The sequence below is a fragment of the Bos javanicus genome, chromosome 18, assembly GCF_032452875.1.
Source record: "Bos javanicus breed banteng chromosome 18, ARS-OSU_banteng_1.0, whole genome shotgun sequence".
Classification (NCBI taxonomy): domain Eukaryota; kingdom Metazoa; phylum Chordata; class Mammalia; order Artiodactyla; family Bovidae; genus Bos; species Bos javanicus.
Window position 1 is genome coordinate 55,837,156 of NC_083885.1, and position 17,851 is coordinate 55,855,006.

Sequence of the window (17,851 nt, forward strand, 5' to 3'; positions counted from 1 at the left end):
TGCCCAGGAAGTCACTAAGGGGTGTGGCTTCCAGAAAGGGCCTAGGTCCTCCAGCCCTGCCCCCCAGCTGCCTTAACTCCATGTGACATTCAGAGAGGCTGTGCTGGGCTTAGATTCTCAGTCATGTCCCACTCTTTGCGACCCCATGGACCGTAGCCCGCCAGGCTCCAAGGCCCACGCGGATTCTCCAGGCAAGAATACTGGAGTGGGTTGCCATGCCCTTCTCCAGGGGATCTTCCCAACCCAGGGATCGAACCCACGTTTCCCGCAACCCAGGTCTCCTGCATTGCAGGTGGATTCTTTACCGTCTGAGCCACCAGAGAAGCCCATTCAGGAGGCAGGGTGGTGTTATCTAGCTCCCACAGAAAACCCTAATAAGGCCCAAGTTCTTTATGATTCCCTGTTCCTGATCTCATGGAAACCCGGTGACCCACCTACTACAGGTGAAGGCCTCTATCCCAAGTAAGAATGAAGCATAACAGCCAGCTAGCGAGGATCAGAATGTTCTAGGCTTACTTCCCTCTTGGTAGGAGTTGTGAGAGGAGAGTTATGGGGTAGATTCAGTATGGCCGCCAATTACCAAATTAGCTTTAGGGATTAACACACGTTCTGGATTGAGTGACACTGATTGCTGCAAAGTTCCCCACACAATTTGGCTCAACTCCAGGACACAGAAGGGTCTCAAAGGCAGGGGGAAACTGGGGTCACCAGACTGGATGCTCAGTTTGCCAGAGGTGGCAGTTTGGAGGGTGTATTTGCAGGCGGAGGCTGACATCTGGGCTGTTCACCCAAAGAATACTATGCCTGAGGCCTGTGCATAGTGGGGTGGGGTCCCAGAGGACCCATTTATTAACTCACAGCATTGTTGTCTCAGCCTCATTCTGAGAGAGCAGCCCCCGAGAGGTCAGCCACCCCACCAGTCCAGTCTGGTGGCAGAGGTGGGGGCGTTGGAGAGAACGTTGTCTGTCTTCCATGGTAACTGGAAGTTGGGTCCTGGGAAGTGCTGTGATGCCCATGCCATCATGCCAGCATGGTGCCCCCACTTCGCAGGGGGAAAGGGGCACCAGGTCCAGTCCTGGTAGCAATGGAGGTGACTTCTTCTGAGTTCCTCCATCCCAAAGCAGAGTGTTCCACTGAGCAAAAGTGGTGGAGGGGAGGAAAGAGCGTCCGGGTTTTCCATTTCCTTCCAAGGTCAAATGACTGATGTCATCGATTGCTAGGCAAGTTTTCCACGTGCCCCTTCCCCTCCTTTTTGGCAGAACCAACTATTTCTGTAGAAAAATGTTCACAAATGCCGCCAGTCATTGGACAGACTTGCTGCCTTGGAAAAGGTGGGCGGTGTTGCAAGTTACTGAACTTCTGGGCTTTCTTCTTTGGTCTCCCCGCCCTTGTAGCTGTTGTCTGTGTTTATCGAGGCTGGGCTCACCTGCCTTGAGACACGGAGGCTGGCACTCCTTATGGTCAAGGAAGACGACAGGGAGGTCAGTAGAGGCAGGCTGAACCAGGAGGAGCCCTCATACTTCTCTGAGTCCTGGCTGAGACACCCTGACTCGGGTTTCAGCGACCTGAGTAAGGACATACTTAACCCTCTGGTTGAGGCGTTGCTGGTTCTCTCCGGGGACTTCACCGAGTGGTGCTTCGGCCTCTGTGAGGACATGGAGGACAGCATGGGTGTCTTTTTAGACATTAGCTTTTCAAAGGGATCCGGGGCAACGTAGTCCTGGAGGGACCACCACTGGTGGAGTGGGTGGACTGGAATCGGCAGGAAGGTGAGGATGCTGAGGAAGATGACCCAGCCCAGGCTGTTCCGCGGGTAGAGGTGTTTCACTTCCTGGCTCTGGGGGCAGAGAGAGAGGAGACCAGGGTGGGAGAAAGAGGCAGCGGTGGTGGGGTCTCAGTCCACATGCTGCTGGGGATCAGGTTTCCCAGGGGCTGGCAAGCTGGTCAGAGGGCCCCTGGAGACCATAGGAGCCCAGACTTGGGGTCCTGCGGGGTGTCCTCTGACAAGGGGTCCCCAAGGTGGGCGTGGGAGGCCAGGGTGGGGCAGTCTCACCCCACTGGTATTCCAGGCAGTGTAGTAGAGGTGTGTCCCCTGGTAGAGCTGCATGAGGCAGATGGTGAGGAGGGCCAGCAGCCCTGGCAAGGTCACGTAGCACCACAGGAATGAGGAGAAGGGCCACAGAGGGCGGCCCATCTCACTGAACATTTCTTCCCTGAACCTGGGGTGGGGGCAACGGTCAGGGACGTCTGGAAGGGAGCCCTCCTCTGGCCACCGGGGTCTGGGGCCCTTAGGAGGGTGGGCTTTCCAGGCGTCTGGTTCTCTCACAAGTTCTCAACATTTAAGAGCTGCCAAGTCCTGCCAGGCCCTCCTTGGGGTTGGCTCTTGCATCTAGTCTCCCCATGGGAAACACTGCCCCCCTACCCCCAATCCTGGGGGAATGCATCACTCCCAGCCTTTTGTCTTCAGAATAGCCCATGTGGCCAATGGCAGGGTCCCTGAGTCCCCTGGATCCTGACTGCTTGTCCCATTAGGGCCCCCCAGCCTCAGATTATTCCCTCAGATCACTCCCTCCTGTACCCCTGCACCCTCAGCTGCACCTCCCTGCTGTGGGAAGGACTGAGGGACCAGACCAGGCCCCAACTCTCCTCAGAGACCCAGGGTGGGAGGAGGGTTCCCTGGCTGGGCAAACCCTGGGGGCTTGGGCATTTACCTCCCAGCTCCGTAGATCCAAGCCAGGGCCATGTTCTGGAAGACCACGGTGATGATGAGGGTCAGTGGGACCAGGAGGTCATCAAACAAGTACATTATGTAGCTGCCAGCACGACTGGTGAAGATGAGGCTGCCCAGAAAACCTCCCAAGCAGACGATCGCTAAGGCAGGGGCAGGTTTGGCCACACTTGAGGTCTATGTGTAGGACTGGGTTCAGGGGTCAAAGTGAGCCCTGGAGACTGGGGGTGGCCGGATAAGGAGGGGCCAAAGGCAAGGCTGTCACTGGGATGAGAATCCACAGTACCTGAGAGTATCCTGGGATAATTCCTGAAGATGGAGATGGAGTTCTGGAGGGGAAAGACAATGCCTTCCAAGAGCCTCATCAAGTTGCTCAAGCCTATGATGAGCAGAGCCATGAAGAAGAGGATGGCCCAGAAAGAGGAGCCAGGGAACAACGAGACGACTTGGGAGAAGGCTGCGAGTGCCAGGCCCGGGCCCTCCATGAACTGTGGGGGAGAAGGGCTCTGAGGCAGTGGTGGGTCTGGATGCGGGGAGGGAAATGGTGCAGTGATCGATTAGCAATGTCTGCCTTGGGTGGAAGAAAGAGGCCAGAGTGGTGATGGATGGTCCAAGTGCCCTTCTTGGTTTCAGGAACTGCTGCCCACCCTGGACTACATAAATCCAAGAGCTTAATCTCTTGAGGCCTCAGTTTCCATCTCTAATACATGAGGATCCTGAGGTCAATGTGAGAATTAGAGGGACAGTTTCCCCAGAGGCCTGGGCACATATGAAATGGTGGTGGAAAAGTGACTATAACAGTTACCTTGCCTCAGAAGATGATTAGGTGGCCCCCAACCCCGGCCAAGGACCCTAGGAAATGCAGATCCCTAGGTCCTCTGGGGCTGTTAAGGACTCCAACTCCCCTCCTGTTCCCAAACACGCACCATTTCCTTCTGCACCTTGATGCTGCAGGATGGGGATAAGTGGATGACCTTTTGCCGGAGATGGCCTGGGAGACTGTTGATCCATTTTATGTAGTCCATGGTGGGCAGCAGCAGGATGTCTTTGGGGGGCTTGGCATTCTGAGGCAGCACCCCCTCGTCTATCAGCTGCATCAGCTTTGAGACGTTCCTGAAGCGGGGAGAGAGGAAAGGAAAGGTGGTGCAGAGCTGACGGCAGACCAGGGATGTCAAGGACTGAAGAGGAAAGCGAGCTGCCCAAGATGAGTGCAGCTGAGTAACGAGGGCAGGGACCAGAAGCTAACCACGTGGACTCAGGGCCAGTTGGCCTGGGGATCCCACCTGAGAAGCAGGAGATGTTATATTTGCAGTAGCTAATTCCTCACTGTTATGAATTGTGTGTCCCCGCCTCCCAGATTCATCCGGTTGAAGTCGTAACCCTCCACTACCTCAGAAAGGGACCTTATTTAGAAATAAGACTGTTGTGGAAATAATTAAAGGTGAGGTTGTATTGTAGTGGTGAGGGGCCCTAATCCATTGTGACTGGTATCTTTCTATAACAAGAGGGAATCTGGACACAGACACAGACACAGACACACACACACACAGACACACACACACACACACACACACACACACATGACATGGAGAAGAACACGTGAGAATGTCGGTGAGATCTACAAGACAAGAACACCAAAGGTTGCCAGCAAATCACCAGAAGAGGCATGGGACAAATTCTTCCTTACAGCCCAAGGGAGGACACAGCCCTGCCAATGCATGGAGCTCAGACTTCGAGCCTCCAAAGCTGTGAGACAATACATTTCTGTTGTTTTAGCCACCCAGTTTGTGGAACTTTGTTATGGCAGCATCAGAAAATGAATACACTCAAGATTTTCTCTTTTTGGACCTTAAGTTTGGAATGCTGGGTTCATCAGGCGCGTTCATGATACGTTTTCCTCAACCAGCAGAGAGGACTGGTGTGTTTGACCTTTTTTCTCCTTCAATTTTTTAAAAAACTATTTATTTTATTGGCTGTGTCAGGTCTTAGTTGCAGTATGTGGACCCTTCCATTGAGGCACACAGGCTTAGCTGCCCCACAGCATGTGGGATCTTAGTTCCCCAGCCCGGGATTAAACCTGAGTCCCCTGCATCGGAAGGCAAACTCTCAACCACTGGATCACCAGAGTGGACCACCACTGGACCTCCTTCATTTTTGAATTTCACTCTTTCCTCTGCTTCTGTAGTGACTCACTTTCATGTGTTTCAAATATGGATATACTTTGTGGGAAAAATGTTGTTTTGTGTGTTGTCACTGAAGTGTCATTGTGCTATAAACAGCATTGTTTCTTACTTTTCCTCCTTTTTTTTTTTTTCCTTTGCTGATAGCTATACGTTGCTGAATGTGCATCAAGTTTATTGCTCCTGACTGCTGGATTGTACTGCATAATACTTATTTACATTCCAAGTAGTATGTCTCCAACTTGGTTTTTTTTTTTCAAGATCGTTTTGACTAATATACATCCTTTGCATTTCCATATACATTTTAGAGTGATCTTGTCAGTTCTATGGTAAAGTTTGCTGGGATGTGAACTGCCATTTCACTTGGCAGTTTGGGGAGAACTTATATCCCAACATCAATGATTCTTCAAATCCATGAACATAACATAGCTCTTCACTTATTTAGGTCTTTCTGTCAGCAACGCTTTGTAATTTTCAGTATGGAGATCTTGCACATCTTCTGTTAAGTTTGCTGCTAAGTCACTTCAGTCGTGTCCAACTCTGTGTAACCCCTTAGACGGCAGCCCATCAGGCTCCCCCGTCCCTGGGATTCTCAAGGCAAGAACACTGGAGTGGGTTGCCATTTCCTTCTCCAATGCATGAAAGTGAAAAGTGAAAGTGAAGTCGTTCAGTCATATCCAACTCTTAGCGACCCCATGGACTGCAGCCTACCCGGCTCCTCCATCCATGGGATTTTCCAGGCAAGAGTACTGGAGTGGGGTGCCATTGCCTTCTCCATCTGTTAAGTTTAGCCTTAGTATTTGATGGGTTTTGATGCTAATGTAAATGGTTTTGCTTTTTTAAATTTTAATTTAACTGCTGTTTGCCATTCAGTTCAGTTCAGTCGCTCAGTTGTGTCCGACTCTGTGACCCCATGAATCGCAGCATGCCAGGCCTCCCTGTCTATCACCAACTCCCGGAGTTCACTCAGACTCACGTGATGCCATCCAGCCATCTCATCCTCTGTCGTCCCCTTCTCCTCCTGCCCCCAATCCCTCCCAGCATCAGAGTCTTTTCCAGTGAGTCAACTCTTCGCATGAGGTGGCCAAAGTACTGGAGTTTCAGCTTTAGCATCATTCCTTCCAAAGAAATCCCAGGGCTGATCTCCTTCAGAATGGACTGGTTGGATCTCCTTGCAGTCCAAGGGACTCTCAAGAGTCTTCTCCAACACCGCAGTTCAAAAGCATCAATTCTTCGGCGCTCAGCCTTCTTCACAGTCCAACTCTCACATCCATACATGACCACAGGAAAAACCATAGCCTTGACTAGATGGACCTTTGTTGGCAAAGTAATATCTCTGCTTTTGAATATGCTATCTAGGTTGGTCATAACTTTCCTTCCAAGGAGTAAGCGTCTTTTAATTTCATGGCTGCAGTCACCATCTGCAGTGATTTTGGAGCCCAAAAAATAAAGTCTGACACTGTTTCCACTGCTTCCCCATCTATTTGCCATGAAGTGATGGGACCGGATGCCATGATCTTCGTTTTTTGAATGTTGAGCTTTAAGCCAACTTTTTCACTCTCCACTTTCACTTTCATCAAGAGGCTTTTTAGTTCCTCTTCACTTTCTCCCATAAGGATGGTGTCATCTGCATATCTGAGGTTATCGATATTTCTCCCGGCAATCTTGATTCCAGCTTGTGTTTCTTCCAGTCCAGCATTTCTCATGATGAAAGACTAGAGATCTCTTCAAGAAAATTAGAGGTACCAAGGGAACATTTCATGCAAAGATGGGCTCAATAAAGGACAGAAATGGTATGGACCTAACAGAAGCAGAAGATATCAAGAAGAGGTGGCAAGAATACACAGAAGAACTGTACAAAAAAGATCTTCACGACCCAGATAATCACGATGGTGTGATCACTCGCCTAGAGCCAGACATCCTGGAATGTGAAGTCAAGTGGGCCTTAGAAAGCATCACTACGAACAAAGCTAGTGGAGGTGATGGAATTCCAGTTGAGCTATTTCAAATCCTGAAAGATGATGCTGTGAAAGTGCTGCACTCAATATGCCAGCAAATTTGGAAAACTCAGCGGTGGCCACAGGACTGGAAAAGGTCAGTTTTCATTCCGATCCCAAAGAAAGGCAATGCCAAAGAATGGTCAAACTACCGCACAGTTGCACTCATCTCACATGCTAGTAAAGTAATGCTCAAAATTCTCCAAGCCAGGCTTCAGCAATACATGAACCGTGAACTTCCTGATGTTCAAGCTGGTTTTAGAAAAGGCAGAGGAACCAGAGATCAAATTGCCAACATCTGCTGGATCATGGATAAAGCAAGAGAGTTCCAGAAAAACATCTATTTCTGCTTTATTGACTATGCCAAAGCCTTTGACTGTGTGGATCACAATAAACTGTGGAAAATTATGAAAGAGATGGGAATACCAGACCACCTGACCTGCCTCTTGAGAAATCTGTATGCAGGTCAGGAAGCAACAGTTAGAACTGGACATGGAACAACAGACTGGTTCCAGATAGGAAAAGGAGTACATCAAGGCTGTTTTCCATTAGCATGTAGAAAAACTTGTTTGTTTTTGTATGGGGACTTTTATTTTTGTGACTTCCCTAAATGCATTTATTATTTTAGTTAGTTTTTTTTTTTTTTTTTTGGAAATTCTTTTAGGTTTTCTAAGTACATACTTATGCCGTTTGTGAATAAAGACACTTTTAGTTCTTTCTATGCTCTATTCTTTTTATATTCCTTTTTTGCCTCCTTTCACTGCTAGGAACTTCACTATAATATTGAAGAGATGTGATGAAAAGAGATACCCTTGTCTTGTTTTTATATTAGAGGAAAATGTTCAATAATTAACCATTAAGAATGACGTTGGACTTCCCTGGCAGTGGTTGAGTTTCCCCCTGTCAATGCAGGGGGCATGGGTTGGATCCCTGGCCTGGGAGGATTCTACATGCTGCAGGACAGCTGAGCCCATGCGCCACGACTACTGAGCCTGTGCTCTAGAGTCTGCGAGTCTCCACTACTGAGCCTGGGCGCCCCAGAGCCTGAGCCCTGCAACAGGAGAAGCCACTGCAATGAGAAGCCCACCGCAGCTAGAGAGTAGCCCCTGCTCACTACAACTAAAGAAGGCTTGTGTGCAGCAAAGACGACCCAGTGCAGTCATAAATGAAATACAGTAAATACATTTTTTTTTTAAAAGGATGATGGTAACTGTTTTTCTGTTGTTGATATCCTTAACACAATGGTTGTCAACAGAGGGTGACATCCCCATCTTTTTCCCAGGGACATTTAACAACATCTGGAGACAGTTTTGGTTGTTACAACTGAAGCAGGGGAGGGCACTGATATTTGGAATCTAGTGTTTGACGTATATCTCTTATTGTTTTGTTTTTGATGACTACGCTAGAGCTGTGCTGTCTACAGTGGCCACAATAACTGTACAGCAAAGTATGATCTTTATTTTATCCACTAAAAAATGCTGCTGCTGTACAAATATGGACTTTTGCATCCTTCAATATCTTAACTGGAAGAAAAATTCCACTCTGAGGCTTTAGAAAATCCCAGTGCCTGAATGCACTCCAGACCAAGTAAATGAGAATTTCTGCGGGGGTGGGAGCACACAGACGTACGTATTTTCTAAGTCTTCCCGAATGATTCCAATGTACTGCCTGGGCCACAACCACTGACTGTGGCTCAGAATGCTCTAACGTTCCTCTCTGTGAGCTGAAACAATTGATTCTGAATACTTATTTACATCATTTGCAGTTTATAGAAACCTTTGGACAGTCATGGAATCTACCTGGCCCAGGGGTTGAACCTGGGTCTCCTGCATGGCAGGCAGATTCTTTACTGTCCAAGCCACCAGGGAAGCCCAATCTTTGGACAGTCATATAGCTGAGACTCTTTTCTTATCTATAAAGTGATGGATATTAGACTATTCCCTTCTAGCTGTTTTTCTCTGAGAGTAATGTGATATTATTCTTGCTGTTGTTGTTATTGGAGAGGTTTGAGTTTGAAGGTCCCTGAGGCTGGGGGACTGCTGAAGTAGAGGAAGGGGGACCTCTTTTTGGATCTGCAAAGCTGCGACTACTCACTGCTTGATACAGGCATGCCCGCTGGTGGTGGTCCAGAACCCCAGCACTATAAAGATGATGGACGTAGTCAGCAGTGAAGTCACCAAGTTGACCAGGATCACCAAAGAGGCCACCTGGGCATAGTTGTCACCTCCAGACTTGTAGGAGAATAAGATGATGGTGCCCAGGCCCAGGCCCAGGGAATAGAGCACATGGCCTCCTGCTTGACGCCACAGGTCCAGCGAGGCCCAGGCAGAGAACTGTCGATTGGGGTGGTGGGCGAGAGGAGTTTGGGAATGGGCTCAGAGTGCAGAACCACCAGTGGGCTGGCAGAGGGGGCAGGCTGGGGTGGAAACAGGAGGGACAAGAGATATGCAGGGGACAGAAGGAGAGAAGATGCAGAGGAAGGAAACTCAGAGAAGGAGGGTGAAGGTTTGGAGTGCCCAGCCTCACCTCTGTGGTCACCATACGTCTGAGGCTGGTGGTTGCACCTTCCAAGAAGAGACATCGGATGAGGAAGCAGAGGAGGATGATGTAGGGAAGGAATACTGAGAAAATCAGCGTCTGGTCAGAGAGGTCGGGACAGAAAGCCGAAGTCAGGAGACATGGGCGGGAGGGGAGCATAGGACAGAGAGGCAAGTGTTATCAGGGGCCAGCAGGAGCGGAGACAGTGAGGTGAGCAGTGTTAATGTGGCCGGGATGTGACAAGAGGGAGTTACAGGAGGATTATTCTAAGGAGACAACAATGTGGTTTGGGGGAAAAAAAAATCCACCAATCCGGTGGAGGCCCCGGGTAAAGATGGCTTTTAAATGGTGGTGCAGTTGTGGTTTAGTTGCTATGTCTTGTCCAACTCTTTTGTGACCCTATGGACTCTAATCCTCCAGGCTCTTCTGTCCATGGGATTTCCCAGGCAAGAATACTGGATTGGGTTGCCATTTCATTCTCCAGGGGATCTTCCTGACCCAGGGATGCATTGCAAGTAGATTCTTTACCACACCGGGGAAGCCCTGTGGTCCAGTTGGATACAATCAATTCACGGGCTTTGGTTATTCTGACCTATTTTTAAATTTAGGGATAAGAACTGCAAAGGGGAGAGGAACCAGTGAGGCTGAAGACTGGATGTAACACCTTCATAGCTGAAGGGGAAAAGAAGAAATGGAAAAGAGACTTTGTGAGAAGATGATATGCTTAATAGGAATTAAATTTTTTTTTTTTTTTTGCTCAGAGATTGATAAGGGAAACTCACCTCCCTGCCACCGTGTGCTCTACTAAGCCTTTAGTAAAACCCACTTTTGTGTGACTGGCTTATTTTGAAGGCTGCAAAGACATGGTGAGCTGGGCTTCTAGGGATGCCTGGCATGAAAGTTGACTGCTTGCATAGATACAGGGGTCAGAAGGTACAGGTAATGTTAACCAAGATAATCTGACATTACTTTTCCACAGAAGGAGAATATCCAGGTGCCAAGGGGGTGGGTTGGAAATAAGGATTGGAATAAAGTAATCTAAATGAGAAACTTTGAAGTCAGTGCCAGTCGGCTCCTTTAGGGGTTAATGGGCACTGTCAAGATGCAGGAAGGTGGGGTAAGCCAGGCTCAGGGAGTGAGGCCATGGTCTGATCTACAAGGCTGTCTGCAGGTCCCCACATGCAGTGGCATGCAGATGAGAGATGGGGAAGAGGGAACTGGGTCAGTCTGAGGTGCTCTTCTGTGCCACGGATGGGAGATGAGTGGTTCTCCTTGAGAGGAGCAGTGACCACTGCTGAGGGCAAGTACACCGTCTTCCTTAGGACCCTGATGGAGTGGCTGTGTGGTCACCTCTGAGCTTACCCTCTGGGTGGGTGGGGGGGTGTGGGTCATGAGGATTGGAAAAGAGAAGTCAGCAGGAAGGAGTTAGATGGTGTGGGGGCAGGGAGCCTTAGGATCTTTGGACCTGGCAAAGGTGAAGGGGTAGTGAGACCAGCAGTCAGAGTGGCTTACCTGCATTGAAATCTTTAGCCCTACCATCATGATTAAGAAGAGGAGGAACCAGACTGTGAAGATGCCCAGGGTGAGATTCAGGACGAGGGTCTCGACCTCTTCTTCAATGTGGTTTGAGGCGTTCAGAGTGGTGTGGTACCAGAAGTACTGGTGGGTTACAGTCTGAAGGCAAGAAAGGTCTGGGGGAAGCCAATCCCTCAGGTACCACCTCACCTGGTGGCTGCCCGTGCATGCCACTGCCTCCCCTTCAGCTCTCACTCCCTGTCTCTTGCTGCTTGGTTCCCCTGCCTCCCTTGGCTCTGCTGGGCCTCCCCCTCCCTCTCCTCACCGGTGACATTGATGTTCCTCACCAGTGGGCACTTGTCCCACGGCAGGGGGTAACGAAAGGAGTTGCTTAGGTAGGAGAGGCTCCAGGTGATGATAATGCTGTTGTACAAGCTCACCAAGATGCACACCTGGGGGTGGACATGGTGGGTCTGAGGTGGGGTGGGATGGGTGGAGATAGGGAGCCTGGAGACCATAAGGGGTGGGCTGGGATGCCCCTGGCTGGACCCTCATTCACCAGTATGCTGGCGTAGCCTATGCCGCCCAGCCAGGGGACAAGCTGCTTCCAGACCCGGATGTTGTCCACGCGCAGACATTTCCCCATGATCATCTCCATGTACATGAGGGGAACCCCGAAAAAGAGGAGCATGAAGAAGTACACCAGGATAAAGCTGCCTGAAGAAGAGAACCAGGAGCTGTGCTCAGCCAGCCAGGAGTCCTGGCCCCCCTCCTCTTAATCTCCAGTTATCTCTTCCCCCAAATCCTCGGAGCCTAGGTGCCCAGCCCGAAAACTCCTTCTTTAAACTCAGGATCCAGGTCCCTGGCCTCACCTCCTCCATTCAGATGACACAGGTAAGGGAACCGCCATATGCTGCTTAGACCAATGGAGAAGGCAATCTGGATCAAGATGTTCTCAGCTCTTTTAGTCTGAGCAAAGTAGTTTTGGGTCTTGGTGGCCAGAATCTCCTTGGCTGTGAGCTTCCAGGATGGTGTTGAGGAAGTGTGGCGTTCTTTGGGGGATTCTTCCTCTGATATTTCTTCAAGGGACTCCATGACTTTCTTCTTACAGGCCCACTAACTCCTGAGGGAATCTTGGGGTCACCAAGCAGAGCAGACGTTAAGGAACATGTCTCAAGATACCAGACTGTAAAACCCCATGACAGAAAAGGTTTTAGAGGGCTTTCCTGGTGGCTCAGTGGTAAAGAATCTGCCTGCCAATGCAGGAGACACAGGTTCGATTCCTGGTCAGGGAAGGTCCCACATGTCTCTGAGAAACTAAGCCCATGCGCCACAACTATTGAGCCTGTGCTCTACAGCCCGGGAGACACAGCTACTGAGCCCACTCGCTGCAACTCGAAGCCCGTGTGCCCTAGAGCCCTTGCTCCACAACAAGACAAGCCACTGCAGTGAGAAGTTCGAGCACTGCAATGAAGAGTAGCCCCTGCTCTCTGAAACTAGCAAGAAGCCCTAGCAGCCAGGAAGACCCAGCACGGCCAAACATAAATAAATTAACTTTTTAAAAAAGGGTTTAGACCAATGAAGGCCAGAGTTTCAATCTTGGCCCTTCTCATGAGTTACTGACTTTGAGAAGATAATTTCATTTCTCTGACACTCAGTTTTTTTCTCATCTTATAAGCAACAGATCGATTTCAAAATATTTAATAACTGTTACAGCAAGTGGGAAGTGGAATTAAATCTTTAAAGTGCTGAAAGAAAATAACTTTGAATTTGGAATTCCATTTCTAGAAAACATATTCTTCAAGAATGAAGATGAAGTAAATACATTTTCGGACTAACAAAACCATGGAGTTTTGTTGCCAGAAGCCTGGCACTACTAAAAATAATACAGACATTTCTTCTGGAAGAAGAAAATTTACCTCAGAAGAAAGGTCAGACATGCAGAAAAGAATTGAGAATAATTGAAATGAAAATACGTGGATAAAATTGAAACTGAAAAAAAATAGGAATGTAGAGAATTAAATATATAACAACAAAGATTAGGAGGGCGGTAAATGGGAATTTAATTAGTGTAAGTACTTTTCATTGTCTAGTAAGAGGATAAAAGTACAAATAAATATAATTTGATTATATATATATATCTCTTTAATATGTGGAGGAATCATTAAAACAATAGTTTAAATGAATAATTCCTAAGCTATCAGAGAAAAAAAATGGACTAATGAAAGAAAATCAATGTACAAAGAATTTAAGAAAGAAGAGAAAAAGAAATACAGAATAGATAAGACAAGTACAAAACACCTAATCAGATGGTAGATTTAAACCTAAATCTGTCTCTAACACCAAACACAAAAATAAACGAAAAATGAATTCAAGAAGACCAGGTACTATAAAACTCCCAGAGGAAAACATCAGCAGGACACTGTCTGACATGTCGCAGCAAGATCTTTCTTGATCCACCTCCTAGAGTACTGAAAACAAAAATAAAAATAAACTTAAAAGTTTCTACACAGCAAAAGAAACCATGAGCAAAATGAAAAGACAAGCCACAACATGGGAGAAAATATTTGAAATGAAGAGAACCACAAGGAATTAATCTCCAAGATATACTAACAGCTCATGCAGCTTAATTAAAAACAAACAAAAAAATACTTCACAAACAGCCCAAAAATGAGGACAGGGATTTCCTTGGTGGTTCAGTGGTTAAGACTCTGCACTTCCACTGCAGAGGGTGGAGGTTCTATCCCTGGTTGGAGCACTGGTCGTGGTGCAGCCAAAAAAAATGGGTTGGAAGACCTAAATGGACATTTCTCCAAAGAAGACATACAGTTGGCCAAAAAGCACATGAAAAGATGCTCACATCATTAATTATTGGGCTTCCCTGGTGGCTCAGACAGTAAAGAACCTGCCTGCAATGCAGGAGACCTGGATTCCATCCCTGGGTTGGGAAGATCTGCTTAAAGAGGGTATGGCAACCCACTCCAGTATTCTTGCCTGGAGAATCCCCACAGACAAGGAACTTGGCAGGCTACAGTCCATGGGGTCGCAATGAGTCGGACTGAGTGACTAAGCACTCAGAGAAATGTAAATTAAAACTACAATGAGGTATCACCTCAAACTGGTCAGGGTAGCCATCATCAAAAAATTCTACAAACAATAAATTGCTAAATGCTGGAAAGGGTGTGGAGAAAAGGGAATCCTCCTACTCTGTTGGTGGGACTGTAAATTGGTACAGCCACTATGGAGAACAGTACTGCTGCTGCTGCTGCTGCTGCTAAGTCGCTTCAGTCGTGTCCGACTCTGTGCGACCCCATAGACGGCAGCCCATCAGGCTCCGCCGTCCCCGGGATTCTCCAGGCAAGAACACTGGAGTGGGTTGCTATTTCCTTCTCCAATGCATGAAAGTGAAAAGTGAAAGCAAAGTCGCTCAGTCATGTCAGACTCTTCACCACCCCATGGACTGCAGCCTACCAGGCTCCTCCGTCCATGGGATTCTCCAGGCAAGAGTACTGGAGTGGAGTGCCATTGCCTTCTCCATGGAGAACAGTACAGAGGTTCCTTAAAAAACTAAAAATAGAGCTACCATATGATCCAGCAATCCCATTCCTGGGCATATATCCTGAGAAAATCATAACTTGAAAAGATACATGTCCTATAACTTTTAAATAAATTGCTTCTTAATTAGCAATATTCCTCCATAGCAAACTTCTGACCTGGTGATTTTACTGATGAATTGTACTAAATATTAAAGAAATAAATACTACTAATCTTGAATAAAAATCTTCCAGAATAGAAAAAGTAGCGAGACCAGCCTCACCTTAATACCAAAACCTGGCAGGGAATTATGAAAAGAGAGAAAATCACATTCCTCTGTCTTTCCCAAACAAAATACTAGCAAATCAGATACATCAACACATAAGAACATAACATCACAACTGAGTTGAGCTTATTCCAGTAATGCAGGGAAGTTTATAAATTAAAAAAAAAAATCAATCAAGATAACACAATAAAGGATACAAGTCATAAGATCATCTCAATATTTGTGTAAATTTTTGATAAAATGCAAAAACTATTCATTAAAAAAGAACTCTTAGGAAAGTAGGACTAAAAATGAAGATCCTTGAATCCTCCTTCCAAAGCAGGGGACATGGGTTCTATCCTTGGTCAGGGAACTAAGATCCCACATGTCTCGGAGCAACTAAGCCCATGCACCACAACTAAAATTGAACATTCTTAATTTCATAGAGATTATTTACAGAAAAGCTTACAGCAAATATCAAACTTAGTGATAAAATTTTGAAAGCCTTCCCTTGGAGGTCAGTAATAAGACAAGGTGCCCACACCACCCCTTCTAGTCAAACTGAATTTAAAATTTGGGTAGGTTAATAGCATCCATGGCCCCAAATCTTCAATTTTTCCTTTATCTACTCCTTTCACAATGTTCTGAAGATCCTCTCACTAAGACAGGCTGTAATCTACTTTCCTATCACTTGACTCTAGGCTGGTGTGCTAATTCAGAGACTAGGCTGCAAAAAGCTTTGTTGCTTGCTCTTTTACTATCTCTTACTATCTCTTTTGCTATCACCATGAGGACGCATCTAGACTAATCTGCTGAAACAGAGACATATAAACCAGAGCTGAACCACTCCAGAGGTCCCAGCTCAAGCTAGCTTAGATCAGTCAGAAGCCCCACGCGTATTTGCTGACCCCAGCCTAACGACTCATGAGACACAGTAATAGGTTCCTGTTGTTTTAAGTCACTGAATTCTGAAGTGATGTATTAAACAGCATTTTGATGGCAATAGATAATTGATATGAGGTCCTAGAAAGTAGAATAAGATTTTTTAGAGTATAAAGTTTGGAAAGAGAAGGAAAAGTGTCATTATTTATGTGAAAAATAAAAAAGAATCCATAAGTACATAATTGGATTAATAAGTGAGTAATAACAAGGTTGCTGAATACAGAGTTAATGGAATACTAATAGCATTTCTAATACCAACAATAAATAGATAGGTAATGAAAAAATTAAAGGTAGTGATTATAATAACATGAGGATATTTCAAGAGTTTAGGAACTAATCTAACAAAAGATAAGACCTTTATACCAAAACCTACAAATGATTACTGAGAGAAGTAAAAGTTTTGAGTAACTGGAGAGGTATTCCATGTCAACTCAGAAGATCATGGAAATGACAGAATTAAGTAATTATGATGGGTAAAATGTATATTCATATTGAAAAAACAAAAATTGACTATTATCTCACAACATACAAAAATTAATCCAGGAAGCTTCTAAAGAAATTAATATGAGAGAATATCTTCATGATGTGGAGGTTAAGAAAGATTCCTTAAACAGAACTTAGAAAGGGCTAACCATAAGGAAAACAATAGGTAAGGTGAGTTTATTAGAATTTAGTATATCTGTTCATAAACAGACATGGTTAAAATGAAGACTGAAGATCCCGTGTGCCTTAAATAACACCCAGTACAGCCAAATAAATAAATAAATGTCTTTAAAACTAAAATTATTAAAATTTAAAACTACAATTATTAATATATATATGTCTACTTCTTACAAATGAGATATGATTATAGAACATATATACTGGATAATACCATTAAATGTAACACGAAAGTGAAAGTGTTGGTCAATCAGTCTGTGTTCCACTCTTTGGGACCCCATGGACTGTAGACCACCAGGCTCCCCTGTTCATGGACTTCTCCAAGCAAGAATACTGGAGTGGGTTGCCATTTCCTTCTCCAGGGGATCTTCCCCACCCAAGGATCACACCCACCCCAAGGGTCTCCTGCATTGCAGGCAGATTCTTTACCACTGAGTCACCTGGGAAGCCCCAAAAGTCAGAGTATATAAATATACATTAATATATACTCTGTGAACATATATGTTATTTCTTACAGACTGGAGATTTATTGGATATATATAATATACATTTCCATTATATCATGAGTATATAATGAGTATTTTCCTAGGTAATAAGGCATTCTTTTAAAATATGATTTTTAATGGCTACGTAATATTCTGGAGTCATTATATAAACCTGACCAAATCTACAGTCTGCTTAAATCTTCCTGAGTATGCTTCACAGCCGGTTTCGATTAGCACCTGAACAGCCCACTGCTTCCCGCTCGACTCCCAGCCCCCACCCTACCTCCAACAGCAGCCACCCCTTGTCACCCTTTCAAGGCTTCTCACCTGCAGTTTGCTCTTTGATTCAGACGGGAGAGTACCATGAGTCTAGAGTCAGTGAAGGCCGCGCCTATCACATCCCAACCCTACCGGCCTCAGCCCCATCACCTGCTGTAGGGAGTCGTTGTCTCCAGGTCGGGCCCATCAGAGGCCTGGTTGAGGAGAGAAAAAGCGGGAAGAGAGGGGAGGCGAGAGGGGGAGCAGAGAGGGGCCCGGATGGGCCACCAGACTTCTGCTCTAACCGCTGGCGTTTTGCTACTCTGCTTGGGGGCCGACCCTTCCCTCCCAGGGTCAGGGCATCCTGGACCCCTAAATTCCTGGGAAGAAAGGGAGATGAGAAGCTAAGTTCCGAGGTCTGCGTCCAGAGGCGGAGCGATGCAGGAAGCGGGAACAGACGCCTGGCTCCCAGAGAGGTCAGGAACTGGGACCACCCCCCACCTTTACCCGCCACTGACACGCGCATCTGGACAAGACCGGTCGCTTCTGCGGGCGCTTGGGGGAGGGGAGGGGCGGCCTGGGCACGCGAGGAGGGTATGAAGGCCGGTGCAAACCATTGCCACTGGGGTCAGAGGAGATTTTAATATCTCGCTGTAGCCGAAAGGTGAGTTAGGCAATTTACCTTGAAGATGTGCTCGCATCTGCGGTGCCTGCCTTCTTCAGACCCCTATCCCAGCCCCTGTGGACTC

The 17,851-nt window shown here is 46.8% G+C and overlaps 1 protein-coding gene across 7 annotated transcripts; it reads right to left on the reverse strand.

Moving 5' to 3' along the window:
- Positions 1 to 816: 816 nt before the first annotated feature.
- LOC133230918 (orphan sodium- and chloride-dependent neurotransmitter transporter NTT5-like) lies at positions 817 to 17,636 on the reverse strand. Of its 7 annotated transcripts, XM_061388976.1 has the most exons (13): positions 17,172 to 17,635; positions 11,831 to 12,091; positions 11,518 to 11,675; positions 11,284 to 11,410; positions 10,956 to 11,134; positions 9,432 to 9,542; positions 9,130 to 9,238; positions 9,000 to 9,045; positions 3,655 to 3,841; positions 3,015 to 3,216; positions 2,712 to 2,871; positions 2,054 to 2,219; positions 817 to 1,837 (listed from the first exon to the last, which is right to left on the reverse strand). In XM_061388976.1, the coding sequence occupies exons 2-13, from the start codon at positions 12,051 to 12,053 to the stop codon at positions 1,349 to 1,351; spliced, it is 2,157 nt and encodes a 718-aa protein (XP_061244960.1). In that variant the 5' UTR covers positions 12,054 to 12,091; positions 17,172 to 17,635; the 3' UTR covers positions 817 to 1,348. The 7 variants fall into 7 exon arrangements, with proteins under 7 accessions (XP_061244960.1, XP_061244959.1, XP_061244958.1 ...); XM_061388975.1 differs by having other exon boundaries at positions 9,000 to 9,238; positions 10,956 to 11,117; positions 11,306 to 11,410; XM_061388974.1 differs by having other exon boundaries at positions 9,000 to 9,238.
- Between the last annotated feature and the right edge of the window lie 215 nt (positions 17,637 to 17,851).

What these genes read in the sequence shown, in the direction of transcription:
- LOC133230918 (XM_061388974.1), bottom strand. Translation starts at nt 12,053, where the DNA reads ATGGAGTCCCTTGAAGAAATATCAGAGGAAGAATCCCCCAAAGAACGC. An exon ending in GTGTCATCTGAATGGAGGAG is followed by an intron (nt 11,676 to 11,830) that starts GTGAGGCCAGGG and finishes TCTCTTCTTCAG; the next exon opens with GCAGCTTTATCCTGGTGTAC. An exon ending in TAGGCTACGCCAGCATACTG is followed by an intron (nt 11,411 to 11,517) that starts GTGAATGAGGGT and finishes GTCCACCCCCAG; the next exon opens with GTGTGCATCTTGGTGAGCTT.